Source organism: Ursus arctos, unplaced genomic scaffold, assembly GCF_023065955.2.
Source record: "Ursus arctos isolate Adak ecotype North America unplaced genomic scaffold, UrsArc2.0 scaffold_11, whole genome shotgun sequence".
Taxonomy (NCBI): Eukaryota; Metazoa; Chordata; class Mammalia; order Carnivora; family Ursidae; genus Ursus; species Ursus arctos.
Genome location: NW_026622775.1, coordinates 51,872,797 through 51,890,426, shown reverse-complemented (window position 1 = coordinate 51,890,426; position 17,630 = coordinate 51,872,797). Strand labels below are relative to the sequence as shown.

The 17,630-nt window shown below is 38.4% G+C and overlaps 1 protein-coding gene across 4 annotated transcripts in view; it reads right to left on the bottom strand.

The window, feature by feature from the left end:
- The window catches only part of KLHL2 (kelch like family member 2), a 96,455-nt gene that overhangs the window by 19,421 nt on the left and 59,404 nt on the right, over positions 1-17,630 (bottom strand). For all 4 annotated transcript variants that reach the window (XM_026499597.4, XM_057310162.1, XM_026499598.4 and 1 more), the window contains 2 exons: positions 4,372-4,481; positions 225-341 (listed from right to left, as the gene is read on the bottom strand). In XM_026499597.4, coding sequence (XP_026355382.1) covers positions 225-341; positions 4,372-4,481 — 227 coding nt within the window. The remainder of the gene's footprint in view (positions 1-224; positions 342-4,371; positions 4,482-17,630) is intronic.

Genomic DNA, 17,630 nt, shown 5'->3' with positions numbered 1-17,630 from the left:
TTGCTCGCCCACATTGATCATAGGGGGAAGCAAATTTCTACGAATGGGGAGTAACTGAAGAAGGAGCAGCTCCCAAGCACTGCAGGTGCCTTTACTGTCCTCCTCCGTCCTGTGCCCTGTGATCTGTACTCTGCAGGTCTTACCACTGCGTAACAGGGATCTACATGCTGTCAGCCCAGCGGCAAAGTGCTAGGTGTAGTCACGTGCTTTGCATATGCTTTTACCTGAACTAAATATTCCCGAGGAAGCAAAGGTAACCGCACATGTTCCATCAGCCGAGCCATAAATTCTTGCCTTACATCCTTGTCATGGTTTACCCAAGCTATTACTGCTTCAAATACCTGGCAGAAAATATGGGGAAAAGAAAAATACGTAATGAGTTATGTACCGAGGCATCTGAACGAAGTATGATGAGATTACATTGTATTCACAGTTCTTGCTAAGACCTCCAAGTTTAATACATAGCTCAAATTTTTCAAAATCCTGACCTGTGCTATTTCTATCTTTTAATTTGGTATTTAGTAAGTACTTTACTTTCTTCCAGCTTCATTGACGTATAATTGACAGATAACACTGTGTAAGTTTAAGATGTTCATTTGATATATTTATACATTGCAAAATGATGACCATCACAGCTTTAGCTAATACCTTCATCATGTCACATAACTACCACTTCTTTTTTGTGGTGAGAACACTTAAGATCTACTCTCTTAGCCACTTTCAAGTACATAATACAGTTTTGTTAATTATAATCACCATACTCTACATTCCCCAGAACTTACTCATCTTATAACCAGAAGTTTGTACCCTTTCACGAACATCTCCTCATTTCTCCCATCCCAACCCCATGTGACCACTACTGTACTTTGTTTCTATGAGTTCAGTTTATTTAGATTCCAAATATAAGTGATATTATATGGCATTTGTCTTTCTCTGACTTATTTCACTTAGCCCTCAAGGTCCACACATGTTGTCACAAATGGCAGTATTTCCTCCCTCTCATGGTCGAATAATATTCCAGTGTGTGTGTGTGTGTGTGTGTGTGTGTGTGTGTGCGCGCTATCTTCTTTATCCATTCGTCCACTAATGGACACTAGGTTGTTTCTAAATTTTGGCTATTGTGAATAATGCTGCAATAAACCAAGGCACATGGCAGTGTAGATGTCTCTTCAAGATTCTGTTTTCATTTCCTTTGGATATACCCAGAAGTGGAATTGCTGAATCATATGGTACTTCTACTTTTAATTTAGTAAGTACCTTTAGTACTTTTATGTATTAAGTATTTTTCATTTGGTGTTTACTAAGCATTTCTCTAAATACATTATCTAATCTTCTTGAACTTAAGTGGTAGCCGTGATAATCTGATGATACATGATCTAATTTACTGTTGATAACCTTCCTAATTTGAATTTGGTTCTACTTACCTAGATTTAAATCTCAAGTCTCTTTGGAACAAAGCACCCAAAATAATAAAGCAAAGTGACACTGTAGAATGAAAATCATGTACCACTATAAATAACTATTTTTGGCTTTTTCTTTAGGTTTACAAATAAATGTTAACCATACACTTCTAAATCAAGGGTCTGCAAAATAGATGGACTCTCTTTTCTCATAATGGAATATATTAAAACCTAATATTTTAAAATTTTCTTAAAAAATGAAATAATAAGGGCATTACAACTTAACAACATATACCTGTGAAAAAGCTAATAAGCTAATATGAAGACGGTATTTGACTATATAATTTCCTTCCAGGCTGATGAATATATAATCTAATAATTTTTAAAGGCTATAGAAAATGCCTAAAGATAGGTGTGGATTATTGGAAACAAAAAATACTTCTGTTGATGAAGGAATAGAGGAAGAAACTAAAAATAATTGACATTATAATTAACATGCCTCTTTAATTCATTCTGTCAACAAGTTCCTAACAAGTACCTCTATGTGCTGGGTGCTACAAATAAAGAGAATCCTGTCAATTCTATGTACTATTTCTCAGCTCTGCTCTCTCTTCACCTGTTTCAACCATCCTACATCAGATCCTATTGCCCACCGGTATGACTTCAACATCCTCCTATCTGACCCTCAGCCCACTTTTGGTTCATTCAGCACACGACCACTGTGACAGCTGGCCTCCAAAATGGTTCTCTAATAAACCACATCTCTGAGTATCCACACCTTATGTAGGAACCTGCCACAGGGAATCTAAGTTGGCCCTGTGTAACCAAAAAACAAAAAACAAAAAAACCCAGCAGAAGCAATACTGCAGGACCTCTGAAGCTGGGTGGTAAGAAGCCTTTCAGTTTTCACTTGGGTCTCTCGAAATGCTCACTGGGGGGAAGAAAGATGTCATGCAAGAAGTCTGATTACTTGAGATCACCATGCTATGAGGAACTCAAACTAGCCACACAGAAGGAGGGCAGGGAGGGGCCAGAGGAAAGAGGACAGAGGTGGAGGGAGATACTAACCAAACCCCAGCCCAAGAGCCAGACAAGCGAATGAAGGAGCCACCGTGGATATTCTGGAGACATACGACACCACGTGCAGACGGACTGAAGCTCCAGTACGACTCATCTGGTATCATGCTGGTATCTCCACACATTCAAGCCAAGCCAGAGGAAGCCCCAGACAGTACAGAGCAGAGGTAAGCTGTCCCAATATGCCCTGAATGAATTCTGCCCACAGAATTCTGAGTATAATAAAATGGTTATTGTTTTGTGTCGCTACACTTTGGGTGGCTTGTTATGCAGCAGCAGAAAATCAGAACAGCTTCCATGACACTTCTATTACGTAGGTATTATCATGACATTCTCCTACCACTTAAAGTAAAGGCTCTTCATCACAAAGATGAAGTCAAGGTTCTTTAATACGGCTGAGAAGGTATTTTATGCCATCTTCTCATCTTCCCTCCTCCCGCTCTGCCAAACATATTCGAAACTCTAACCATATAGAACCAAATTAATGCAATTATTCTTTCACACCTTTTTTGTGTTTATGTATTCTACCTCGACCTGGAGTGCCCTTCCTATTCCCACCCATCCAGACTTTCCCAGCAAACTCATACTCCTACATATGAGGCAGGCTGAACTGCCATCCCCATCCGAGGAAGGATGGAATGCTCCTACAGTACCCTCTACAGCATTCCATAATCATTTATTTACCCCACTGGTTGTCCCTCTAGCTATGGAGTGAAGATTTCTATTTTGTTAATATTTCCGTACCTGTGACACAGTGGCAGTATCTGGTACACAGTAGGCACTCAATACATGTCTGTTAATATGAATAGTAATGTCTTCCTCTTCTCCGTATTTCTAAAGTGCTAAGATTACACATCTAACAAGCACTTCTCACATATCTTTTTCATATGGTAAATATAGTAGTAAATGTGTCTTTTTATGCCCAGGCAGGATGGGTATCTTTGAAGAATAAAGCTAAATTTCATATAACTTTAAATGAAAAGCACACAAAGGAAAAACAAGTTTCCGTTTCTCCAAACTCAGTGTGTTCACAAGCTTTTGTGCCCTGATTCCCAAAGAATACAACACTGACCCAAAGAATAAAACCCACTAAGAGGAGAAGAGAAGGCTGGGGCTGGGAAGGGGTGCCTGGGTGCCTCAGTTGGTTGAGTGGTCAACCCTTGATTTCAGCTCAGGTCATGATCTCAGGGTTATGAAATCAAGCCCCACGTCAGGCTTCATCCTCAGCACAGAGTCTGCTTGAGATTTTCTCTCCTCTCTCTCTGCCCCTCCTGCTCGTGCTCTCTCTCCTTCTCTCTCTCTAGGGGGAAAAAAAGGTGCAGGTGGCTGACAAAGGCAACTCAAAATGCGGAGGGAGGGAGGCTACAGTCAGACAAAGCAGCTGCACAGCACTCTGGAAGGGAGAAGGGAAGCACTGGGAGGGGTGGGGTATGTATAGCAGGAGAGCAATCTAAAGGAAGGGTAGGGTCAAGAATGCTCAGTCTAGAACAAGCTATTACTCTGTTATCCCTAGTAACTTCTTCCAACTCATGACAGTGAAATTACTTTGGTTTGAGAAATACTGCATTTAGATCACAATTTTTATAAGCATCTAGCTGTGGAAAGAAACCCAGCACCCAAAGGACTTGTTTCAAACAGTTTAATGTGTGCCAGTTCTTGCGGTGGGCGTCAAGTACAAAACTCTAATGTCTAGCAATTCAGGGAACTTCCTATGGAGTGAAGAAATAGTAATTTGCCCAAACAACAAGTTAACTAGTTGAGTTTCTAATAACTTCCAGATCAAAGACCACTGGCTGTCACTACACATATAGGATTACAAAGTTACAAAACAAAGTGAAATAAAGAGAGGAAAAGTACTACATCACAATATACTAGAAAAGAAAAATTTAATTACCTTCTCTTCTGAGGAAATGGTAAGTTTGTCACTTGAGATTAAGCTGCACACTTGTTCAATGCCGAGATTGAGAAATTCTTCACTAAGTACAACATCTGCAAAATGCTGCTCTGTTTGGAGGTTAAAAATAAAATCCATTAACACCAATATTCCATTATCCAGCTCCAAAACTGCTTCAAAAGGAAGAGGCTTTTCTTAATCTAACCTAAGGATGAGAAAAACAACTCCATTTCCTCAAGGTAAGAGCGAACAAAGCCCAAACAATCTCACCTGGGGAAGTGCTCTCTACCTGAGTAACAAAGTAGAGGCACAGGTAGGAAAGCTGCCTTATCATATACTCAGCTGAATCACTTCTGCTTCACATGGCGGTATGTCAGAGTTAAACATGTATTCCTTATATGCTAATAAGACTATCGGTATTCAAATCTGTAAAACTTTTTGATTACATAAATCAGATTAAGTACATGGTATTAATATATTCGCACATGTGAATGTACTATGTAAAACATTAGAGGACTCCAAAACATTATAGAATAAGGAGGGGAACCTGCTTTATTTGAAAACTTTAAACAAAGAAATTTTAAATGCTGGCCAGTCTGAACATATGACCATCATTTAAAAAAACAGAATTGATTTATAATATAGGTAGTGCTGAATTCTGGGATAGTTTATCTGGGGACCAAACCATACTGTTTTATACCCTCAGCCCCTTTCCAGAAACTGGTAAAACTAGTAATTCTTAAAATACTTAAAAAACCTTTCTTTGATTTCACAAATAGACCCACTCCTCCAAAGGGGGAAAAAACTATTCATATAATCAATGACTTCACAACTTTAAAAAATGAATCACAAAATAACATTCCCTGCGAATTCAGCTCTCATTTATAAAGTGTGAGGTTCACAAGGAAATGTGGTGTTCGGGCTTTTGAGTCAGACACACAGAGTCAAATCCCAGCTCTGTCATATGCTAGCTTGTAAAACCTTGGGTGAATTATATCATTTCTCTAAACCTTGGTTTCCTCGTCTATAAAATGGGAATAATAAGAATACCTTACCTAATAAGACCACTGAGAGGATTAAACAAACTAAAAGTTTATAAAGCACCTAGAACTGTGTATGGTACAGAGAAAGGATTTAATATTTGGCTCTTACTGTATTATTATCCTTAAGTTCTAAAATAAAAATTTGCCAGGAAACCTAGGTATTTTCCAGGTCTTCACAAGTAACTATATTCTAATAGTAATTTTTTTAAAAAGGCTTTCTAAGATGAAATAAAAATTCATTTCAGATGTGTTTCAACATACCACAGATAGGATTAGTTGGCTTCCCTTTCAGAAACACTTCAAAATCTGCATTACATAAATCCTGTAACTATTAATTTTACAAAAGGTTCATCACGAAATGACTTTCAAAATGATAAGCAGCTCTAGGATCATTATAAAATGATCTGGATTTACAAAAATCCAACTGACACAATTTTTTTTTCTGTTGGAATATATTTTTCTATTTCTTATTTTTTTATTTAAGTATAGTTGACACTGTTAATATCAGTTTCAGGTGTATAACAGTGACTCAACAATTGTATCCACTATGCAGTGCACACCAAGGTAAGTGTAGTTACCATCTGTCATCATACCATTATCATATTATTATTGACTATATTCCTCATCTGTACTTTTTATCCCTGCGACCTATTTTATAAATGTAAGTTAGTACCTCTTAATCCCCTTCAACTATTTTACCCTTCCTCCTCCCCCACCCCAACAACCACCAGTTTGTTTTCTGTATTTAAGAGACTTTCCAGGTTTGTGTGTTTGTTTTGTTTTTTAGATTCTGTATATAAGTGAAATCATATAGTATTTGTCTTTCTCTGAAAAAGGTCCATTCACGTTACTGTGAATAACAAGATTTCATTCTTTTCCATAGCTAACGTTCACTGTACACATATACTACTTGTTCTTTACCCATTCATCCATCGATAGATATTTGGGCTGCCTCCATATCTTGACTTTTGTAAATAATGCCACAATAAATGTAAGGGTGCATGTATCTTTTCAAATTATAGGTTTTGGTTTCTTTTAGGTAAATACCCAGCAGTGGAATTAACGGATCATATTTCTATCTTTAACTTTTTGAGAAACCTCCATACTGTTTTCCATAGTGGCTGCACCAACTTACATGGCCACCAACAGTGCACCCAAGAAACCTTTTCTCTACGTCCTTGCCAACACTTCTTTTATTTCTTGTCTTTTTGATACTAGCCATTGTGACTAGTGTGAGATGGTATCTCATTATGGTTTTGTTTTGCATTTCCCTGATGATTGGTGATGTTGAGCATTTTTTCATGTATCTGTTGGCTGCCTGTATGCCTTCTTTGGAAAAATGCCTATTCAAGTCCTCTGTCCATTTCTTAATCGGATTATTTGGGTTGCTTTTTTTGGTTTTGTTTTTGTTTTTTTGGTGTTGAACTGTATGAGTTCTTTATATATTCTGGATATTAATCTCTTATAGGATACACTATTTGTCAATATCTTCTCCCATTCAGTAGGTTGTCTTTTCTTTTTTTGTTTTATGGTTTTTCTCACTGTTTAAAAGTTTTTAGTTTGACGTAGTTCTAGACTTTTGCTTTTGTTTCCCCTTGCCTAAGGAGACATATCCAGAAAAGCATGAAAGCTGATGTCAAAGAGAATACTACTTAGGTTTTCTTTTAGGAGTTCAATGGTTTCTGGCCTTACATTTAGGTCTTTAATCCATTATGAGTTTACTTTTGTGTATGGTATAATATAATGGCCCAGTTTCACTCTTTTGCATGTAACTGTCCAGTTTTCCCAGTACCATTTATCAAAGAAACTATCCTTTCCCCCAATGTATATTCTTTCTCCTTTGTCATTGATTAACCGACCATATATTATTTATGAGCTCTCAATTCTGTTCCATTGGTCTATTTGTCAATTTTTATGCCAGCACCACCCTCTTTTGATTATTATAGTTTTGCAATATAGTTTGAAATCAGAAAATGCAATACCTTCATTTTTGTTCTTCTTTATTAGGATTGCTTTGGCTATTTGGAGTCTTTTGTGATTCCATGAAATTTCTATATTTTTTTTCTAGTTGTTGAACAATACCATTGGAATTTTGATAGGGATTACACTGAATCTATAGATGGATTGGGCGGTATGGACATTTTAACAATACTAAGTCTTCTGATTCATGAACGCAGGATATTGTTCCATTTATTTGCCTGAATCTTGTAGTTTTCAATGTACAGGTTGTTTACCTCCTTGGTTAAATTTATTCCGAAGTATGTTATTGTTTTTGATGCTATTATAAATGGGATTGTTTTTTCAGATATTTCACTGTTTGTGCATAGAAAATCAAGTTTGCATGTTAATTTTGTATCCTGCGACTTTATTGAATTTGTTGATTAGTTCTAAGGTTTTTTTGGTGGAATCTTAGGATTTTCTATATATATGAAATCATATCATCTGCAAAGACAATTTTACTTCTCCCTTTCAATTGAATGCCTTTTATTTCTTTCTCTTGCCTGATTGCTCAGCTAGGATTTCTAGTAATATGTTGAACAGGAGTGGTGAGAGTGGGTATCCTTGTCTTGTTCCTGATCTTAAAGAAATGTTTTCAGTTTTTCACTGCTAAGTGTGAAGTTAGCTATGGGTTTGTCAAATATGACCTTTACTATATTTAGGTTTAATATATTCACGTATGTTCCTTGTATACCTAATTTGTTGAGAGTTTGTCTCATGGAAGGAAGAATGCTGTATTTTGTCAAATACTTTTTCAGCATCTGAGATGATCACATAATATTTATCTTTCATTCTGTTCACGTGCTGTACCAGATTTACTGATTTGCAGATGTTGAACTATCCTTGAATCCTATGGATAAATCCCACTTGATCATGGTGTTATTTATTATTCTTCTATGTACTGCTGAATCCAGTTTGCTAATATTTGGATAAGAATTTTTGCATCTACATTCATCAGCGATATTGGACTATAATTTTCTTTTCTTGTAATGTCCTTATCTGGCTTTGGTATCAGAGTTTTAACCCCAGCCTTGCAAAATGAGTTTGGGAGTATTCTCTCATCATCTGTTTTGGAAGAATTGGAGGATTAGTGTTAATTCTTTAAATGTTTGATAGAATTCATCAGTGAAGCCATATGGTCCTGGACCTTTCTTTTGGGGAGCTTTTTGATTACCGATTCAATCTCCTTACTTGCTATTGGTCTGTTCCGATTTTCTATTTCTTCATGATTCAGTGTTGGTACACTGTGTGTTTCTAGAAATGTATCCATTTCTTCTGGTTATATTAGAATATAAGTGTTCTTACTAGTCTCTCATGATCCTTTGTATTTCTGTGGTATAAGCTGTAATGTCTCCTTTTTCATTTGATTTTATTTACTTCAGTCTCAGTTTTTTAGTCTAGCTAAAGGTTTCTCAATTTTACTTTGCAAAAAAAACAGCTCTTAGTTTTACGGACCTTTTCTATTGTTTTTCTAGTCTCTATTTCATTTATTTCTACTCTGACTTTTGTAATTTCCTTTCTTCTGCTAGCACTGGGTTTAGTTTGTTCTTTTTCTAGTGACTTGAGGTGTAAAATTAGGTTGTTTATTTTGGATCTTTTTTCTTAACAGGCCTTTATCACTGTGAACTTTCCTCTTAGAGTTGCTTTTGCAGCAGCCCATAGATTTTGGTGTGGTGTGTTTGTTTGCTTCAAGATTTTTTTTATTTCCCTTTTGATTTCTTCTTTGACCCACTGGTAGTTTAGGAGTATGTTGTTTAATTTCCTCACATTTGTGCATTTTCTAGTTTCCTCTTGTTACTGATTTCTAGCTTCATACCACTGTGCTCAGAAAAGATAGCCAGTACAATTTTAATCTTAAATTTGCTAAGACTTGTTTGTGACTTATCACATGATCTATCCTGGAGAACATTCTGTGTGTGCTTGAGAACAATGTGTATTCTGCTGTTGTTGGATGGAATGTTCTATGTGTCTGTTAGGTCTGTTTGGTCTGAAGTCCAATCTTTCCTCACTGACACTCTGTCTAAATGATCTATCCATTGTTGAAAGTGGATACTGAAGTCTCCTACTATTATTTTATTGTTAACTATTTCTCCTTCCCAGTCTGTTAGTATTTCTTAATATATTTAGATGCTCCAATGTTGGGTCATATGTATTTTTAATTGTTACATCTTCTTGATGAATTCAACCTTTTGTCACTATGTAATTACCGTCTCTGTCTCTACTTACCATTTCTGGCTCAACATCTATTTTGTATTATATCAGTATAGCTACACTTGCTCTCTTCTGGTTTCCCCTTGCATGGAATATCTTTTTCCATCCCTTCACTCTGAGTCCTTAAAGCTAAAGTGAGTCTCTGGCAGGCACCATATAGTGGGGTCTTGTTTTTTAATCTATCCTGCCACTGTATGCTAGCTGTTTTGTATTTCCTTTGTTCCTTTCTCCCTCTCTTGCTTCCTTCCTTTGTGAATTGGTAATTCTCCATAGTTGTATGCTTTATTCTCCTCTTTATCTTTTGTATATATACTATACGGTTCTGTTTTGTGGTTACCGTGAGACTCATATAAAACTTCTTATAGATATAACAGTCTACTTTAAATTGATAAAAAGTTAACTTTAATCTCATACAAAAACTCTACCCTTTTACTCCCTCCAACAGTTTATGGTTTTTGATGTCAAAATCTACCTCTTTTTATACAGTGTATTCACTAACAAATCATTATAGCTGTAGTTATTTTTAATACTCTTGTCATTAATCTTATGCTAGAGTTAACACAACGCCATATTATAGTATCAAAGTTATTTATTTATTTATGAGAGAAAGAGTGTGCAAGAGTGTGTGTATTAGCAGGGGAGGGGGCAAAGGGAGAGGGAGAAGGAGGAAGCAAACTCCCCACTGAGCATGGAGCCCAACACTGGGCTTAATCTCACGACCTTGTGATCAAAGCCTGAGCCCAAACCAAGAGTCAGATGCTTAACCAGCTGAACCACTCAGGTGCCCCTAGGGTATTCTTAATATGACTATATACTTGCCTTTACCAATGTGTTGCATATTTTCATATGTTTTCATGTTACTAATAATTAACAAGTCTTTTCATTTCAGCATGTCCATAGTCTCTCATGGTTCATTCCCCCTTCTGTTTACCCCCCCCTTTCTTCTTCCCTTTCTTCTCCTACCGATCTTCCTACTTCTTATGTTCCATAAATGAGTGAAACCATATAATTGTCTTTCTCTGCTTGACTTATTTCGCTTAGCATTATCTCCTCCAGTGCCGTCCATGTTGCTGCAAATGTTGAGAAATCGTTCTTTTTGATGGCTGAGTAATACTCCATTGCATATATGGACCACATCTTTTTAATCCAGTCATCTGTTGAAGGGCATCTTGGCTCCTTCCACAATTCAGCTATTGTGGACAATGCTGCTATAAACATTGGGGTGCACATGGCCCTTCTCTTCATTACGTCTGTATCTTTGGGGTAAATTTCTTTAAGCTGATTTTGTTTAGTGACCTATAAAAGCTTCGTGAACTTAGATATCCAAATCTTCACCCAGATTTAGGTAGTTCTCAGCCCTTCTTTTTTTCCCCCCTAAGATTTTATTTATTTATTTGAGAGACACAGAGAGAGGACGAACAGGTGGAGCGGCAGAGGGAAAGGCAGAAGCAGACTCCCCGATGAGCAAGGAGCCCAATGCAGGGCTCGATCCCAGGATCCTGAGATCATGACCTGAACCAAAGGAAGGCACTGAGCCACCCAGGCTCCCCAGCCCTTATTTCTTTAAATAAATTTTTTGTCCCCTTCTCCCTTTCTTCTTCTAGAACTCCAATGATTCACCAGTTGGTCCTTCTGATTTCATAGAACATGCAGCTCCTTTTCATTCTTTTTTTCCTTGCTCTCCTCAGACTGGATAGTTTTAAACTTCCTGTCTTCAATCTTACTGATTCTTTCCTCTGCTTGATCAAGTTTGTTGTTGATCTTCTCCACTGCATTTTTCATTTCATTCACTGAATTCTTCAGCTCCAAAATTTGTTTGGTTCTTTTTTTATTATTTCTCTTTGTTAAACTTCTCATTTTATTCATGTATTGTTTTCCTGGAATCATTGAATTACCGGTGTTTTCTTGAAGCTCACTGAGTTTTCTTAAAAGAGCTATTTTGAATTCTTTATCAGGAAAATAACAAATCTCAATGTTTTTGGGTTTGGTTATGGGAAGATTACTGTGATCTTTTGGTGGTGTCATGTTACCTTGATTTTTCCTGTTTTTTGGAGTTGTGTGCTGCTGTCTCTGCATTTGAAGTGGCAGTCCTCTCCTCTAGTCTTTACTGTCTTCAGGGGAGTAATACCTGCCTTCAGCCCTGCTAGAGATTCTGAGGATTTCTTAGACCTTCCTTGGATACATCTGCTCTAAGCTTATTCCCTTTTGTGGAAGAAATCTTAAGCTTGTATGCCCGTCTTCATCCTACAACACACCAAGCTGAGTGCTCACAGCCTCTCTTCTGTTTTCTCTAAGGTGGTGCTACAGCTGAAGTTTGTGGCCTCTTCCTGGCCCACAGACTTGGGCCTGCTGCATGTGCTTATTTGTCACCTTCCAAAGCTCACTCTTGCCGCTTCCTACAAAAGCACAACAGGAAACTGGCCACACAGTGGGGGTGGGAGGGCACAGCACACAGGGGATGGGGGTGCCCAACGATCTGTTGAGAGGATCTGAAAGGGGGGCTTTCCCAGCAGCTAGTGGGCAGGCTTTTTGATGGGAGTCCACCATGCAGTTAGAACTGTGTCCCTGGGTGCTCACTCATACACTCTCCCTTTTCTGCACTAAAAGAATTGCAGGCTGAGGAAGCTCTCTCTTGGCCCTGTGCTGTACCACCTTGGTGAAGGGGCGATGTGGGTAAAAGAAAACTGTTCTGACCCGCTCTAATATATCCAAACTTTTTTTTTTTCTAAAAAGTTCTGGATCTCCTCCTCTGGAAACCTGGACTTCTTCAAAGACTCTCTTGTCCACAAGTGACTCTCTAGGTCAATGTTCTCCAGTGGCTCCTTGACTGCAGTCAAGAGGGGCTAGAACAGGTTCATGGGTCACTTCAGAGTCCACAGCCAAGACAGGGGTCTGTCTGCCTATTATGCAATGCACAAGTCGGCAAGACGCCCACCGGATCCCTTGGTGTATGGTGTTGGATCCCACAGGTCCCACAAAGGCACTCTGTTCATGGATGGATACAGAATACTTGTTGTTGGGGGTGGTGGGGCAAAAATGAGGAATGTCTTATGCCACCATGATTAAAAACATTTGTTTTTAATCATATGAAACATTAGTGGTTAAGATTTTTATAAAAGAAAAAATAACAAAATATTTCCAAACTAGGCCCAAATAGTTTCCTTCCCCAGTGAGAAAGAAAAATGTTGCTATAGATAATCAGTGCATTTTCAGTGGACAAATGCTGTCCTAAGTAAGAAAAAAAAAATATGGTTTACCCTCCCCATCTTGGGCCACGGCCCTACGTTGCTTGCCTTCATACCAAACTTCTTTAGGGCAGATCTTAATACAGAAGCCTCTGCATTTTGATGCACTGCACACTCACATCTTTATCTTGTTATAACATGGCCTCTGACCCACCCTTCTCCTGAATTTGTTCTTTGGAAGTCCTTTTCTTGAGATTAAAACTTCTCAACCCCTGTACAGTGTTTAACCCTAAGGATACTCTCTCCCAGTTTGGAGTCTATAATACTTTTTTTCCCAAACTTTTTTTTTTTTTTTTTAAGTAATCTCTATACCCAATGTGGGTCTCAAACCCACATCCCTGAGATCAAGAGTTGCATGCTCAGGATGCCTGGGTGGCTCAGTCAGTTAAGCATCTGCCTTCAGCTCAGGTCATAATCCCAGGATCCTGGGATTGAGCCCCACATCGGGCTCCTTGCTCAGCAAGGAGCCTACTTCTCCTTCTGCCTGCCGCTCCCCGTGCTTGTGTTCGCTCTCTCTCTGATAAATAAATAAAATCTTAAAAAAAAAAAAAAAAAAGTCGCATGCCGTACCCACTGAGCCAGCCAGGTGCCCCTCTAATCTTTCTGACCACTAAGTCTGTCTCCTTCAGCTCCCTAAAAATTTGGGCCTGCTGCATGTGCTTATTTGTCACATGTGCTCATTTGTCCTGCCTGCCCTGAGCCCTCTTTTCATTCTGTTTGTTCTCCCTTAACCATCTTATCCACATTTGTGTGCCCCTAGTTATCTTTAATTAGCACCCCAATATGGTTGCTCCCAGATTCAACCTCTCTCCCAAACCTCAATATGTAAATGTCCAGCTATCTGTTAGTCTCCACATGATCTGGCTAATCACCATGTCTCTTTTAAACAGACAGATCCACCCCCAACCACACTTCCAGCAACACATACAAGTAGTCTTCTAAAACTCTCACATTATTAACCACTTTAGGCCACTTACCTTGGCTCTACTATACGAATTTTCTTCATTGTGCATTTTGCCCGTCCTTGGCTGGATGGTCAGCAAAGATGCTCTGGCTGAGTCTCATTATCTCCTCAAAATAAATCAAGGTCTTCCACTGGCCTGCTGCCTTTGCCTACTGCTAATAAACTTGCCCAGTCAGAGAGCTTCTAAAATTGGTAGTGCACTTTACTCTCATTCTCCAGCAAGCAATCAAGACTAAGACCCTCCTACACCTCAAAGAGTGTCAGTACCTTCGTCTAGACACCTGCTTGTCCTCCTGTACTTCTTTTGTGTCTTAATGTCTCTACTATCCACACTGATTCCAAGGCTAAATGAAATCCCAGTCAATTCCTCATTCCTTTTTCTCTTCTTTTTTATTGTGGTATAACATAGAACATAAAATTTACTATCTTAAACATTTTTAAGGATACAGTTCAGTAGTTTTAAGTATACTCACATTGTTGTGAAACAGATCTCCAACGCTCTTTCATCTTGCAAACATGAAACTCTATACCCATTAAAGAACTTCCCTTTTCCCCCTCCTACATCCCTTCTACTCTTTAAACCCTAAAATAAATTCTTTCACAAATCCTGTTGATTCTTTTTGTGTAATGCCATAGGAAATCATAAGATTTAGTAGTATAAGCGTTCTGAAAGGTCCTCTGACACAACTTTTATTTTATGCCAGACTAACCTCTAAAATGTTCATATTCAATGGATATCTGGTACACTTTGCACACATCAACAGACAGCAAGGCAGTCACACCATTCTTGAATACTCGCTATAAGTGGCAGTTCTGCTTTATGTTGCACTAAAATCTTTCTCCCTCTTATTTTCTAACACTGATGCTACTTCGGCCTACCACAGAACGCACTTAATCTCTCTTGCTCGTGAAATTCCTTCAAACTTTTACAGAGCCTTACATTCTCCTAAATTTTCTTCCCAGGGTCTATAAACGCCTAAGTCTTTTGAGCATTCCTTGTATAATATCGTTTGGGGTCTTCACCATCATCCTGGCTCCAAATTCAAGGCTTCCATTTGTCAGTCTCTCTCAAAACATGTTACCTGAAAATGAACTCAGTTTCATAGATATGATCTGATCCAGGAAGAAGAGAATGATAATCACCTTGCATCTTTCTAGACACGGTTGCAGTACTGTCATTGAATACACTATCAGCTAAAACCCTAACATCTTTGGATTGGTTCGACTAATACAAGCCTAATACCTGTCACAAAGCCAAGATAAGAAATTCTTCCTTTTCATTGAATGAATCTTACTCCATTTACTGCACCTCAGTAAGGTACAGTACAAATTAACAGCTACTGCACACTGGCAATAAGTACACACACACTAAAATGCACCCACAAAATACTTACTTAAAAAGTTAACGCTAAAGGATAGATCATGTCAGAATTCAGTCTGTTTCCTCTACTCATATTCAGGATTAGTTCCCATATCCCGAGTCTGGCTTCAGTCACCTCCTCTCTATCTTCATTATGGTTCTTCCTTACCAACCTCAACTATCGTTGCTAATTCTTTCACTCACAAGTTGACAAATTACTGTTTATACCACAGAGCTTTCACTGTGACTGCAGTAACTTGCCCTTACTAGTTCACCACTGCTGCTGAGTAAAGCCAGCCTAGTTATGCTGACATTCAATAATCAGTTCCTTTTCTCTAGACAAATCCCACAACTGCAGGAGGGTATAAGTCCCAGTAGTACAGACTGTATCATGAATGTTTAATACACATTAAACACATCTATTGTGCGTATATGATATACATACATATTTTTCCTTATATATAAGGATTCTCTTCACTCTCTAGGACAGCTGAACTTTCCTGTTTGCTTCCCTTCTGCAACTAAAATAAGATTATCAAGAAATGAAAGACAACCCTTAGGATTTGTCATACCAGGTCTATTGGGCTCATTAGCTCTGGTCCCTCATCCTAAATTAAGTCCACTGAAATCAATCTAAATTTTTGCTTGTTCAGTTTTGCACCCAGTGATAAGCTACAAAGTAGCCTTTGTTTGATTTCCCAACACCTAACACCTTTTTGATCAAAATTAAGTGCCATGAAGAATTCCTGTAATTCCTCTATATTCCACCTAGTGCAGAATTCCACCTGAGAAATGAGGGTAAGTGCATGGAAAATAACGTATTTTAGACCCACAAACAGCTTATCCCTGAGAGATAAAGTGTTTTTGGGAAAATAAAAACCTCCCTAGTCTTCATCATCCTAATTAATAAAATAAATGTTAGACTAGATAACGGCTAAGGTCCCTACAAGTGCTAATACTCGATGATTCTTTCATTGTGAATACAATTAGTCTCTAGGAAAAAAAAAATTACATATATATCTCCAGCAGCTCCATTAACACAGACAGCTTTGCTGAAACCTAGAAACAGCTAACTCATCTGAATGAGAAAAACTATCACCCCAAAGCAGAGCAGAGAGATTGCATGTCGCTTACTAGGACACAAATGAGGACCATAATGAATGTAAAAATATAAAAATGATTAATTCTTGTAAGAAGCATCCATTAAGTCGGCATGAATTCATCAAGAAGCGCTGTACATCAAATGCTTTCACGGTTCTCCAAAGGAAGAATCTTCTGTATCAGTGAATTAACATTGCAAAGACCCTTCGATAATCAGCACCCAGTCTTTAGATTGCATATCACACCATCAAGGATAGTAATGCTCCTATGAAACCACTCTCAACACAAGTTTATTTCAAAAGGGCAGCTTTCAAAATCATGGGCTTATTTTCACAGATGTTTACCCCAAGCAGTGATTCCTAGCCTAAATTATAGAATGGTAGGCAAATGATTGAAGCAAACTGATTGCAAAAAAAAAAAAAAAAAAAAAAAAAACATAAAATGTTATGGGAACTACTTTTACAGAGAATAAGGCATAATTTAGACACAGTGAATCTGGGTGTAAGTGGAATATTACTGGCCTAGAAACTCCTTGTAAGCAGGGGTTAAATCGCACTGAGGCTCTTATCACCCACAGCAGCCTGGGTAAAGGCAGGCACATAAAGAGGATAGCTTTGAAACAACTGACTATTGAGTCTAGGCTAAAGGGCCAAGCGATTGGCGGATAAGTGGCATCAGAGAGCAGATTTATGAAGAAATTCAAGAGCACAAGGAGACAGGAATACAGTCAGCACAAAGCTGTCTCAAATACCAACAAGGCATTCAAAATACAAACAAGATTCAACATACCCAGGAATTGGGGTCTAAGTTGGAAAATGCGTTTATGGAAGAAAGATGATGGCCACAAGCAACTATGACCAGGGAATCTGAAGGAAGGTATAGATCCTGAGATTGCTGATGGCAAAAGAAATGAAGTAGAGAGGAAGTAGATAATCTAGGTGTCAAAGACAGAGGCAGATGTGGAGGTCTGGAGAGAAAACAGGCTGCAGAGAGAATGCTGCAGGCCACCAGCCAGCCACTGCAGAACAGAGGACATGAAAGGGACAGAACAACAGTCTGAAGTCGAATCCCTTTACCTACCTTCCTGGCAAGCTGGCGGGGGAGGGGGGTAGGGATGGTCCCCTAAAGAAATTTGCCCCCAACACTCAGGTTTGGAGGGAAAGCAAAGTTTCATGTAAGACAAAGGGAGAGGGGACACACATGAAAACAGCTGGGCATATAAAAAAGTGTGCTCATTGTGCAAGCAGAGTAGAAGGGCTAAAAGGGAGTTCAGGCCAGGACATAAACAGACAACAGGGTTAAGAACAAGAAAAGGATGAGAAAGAAACTGAAAGTAT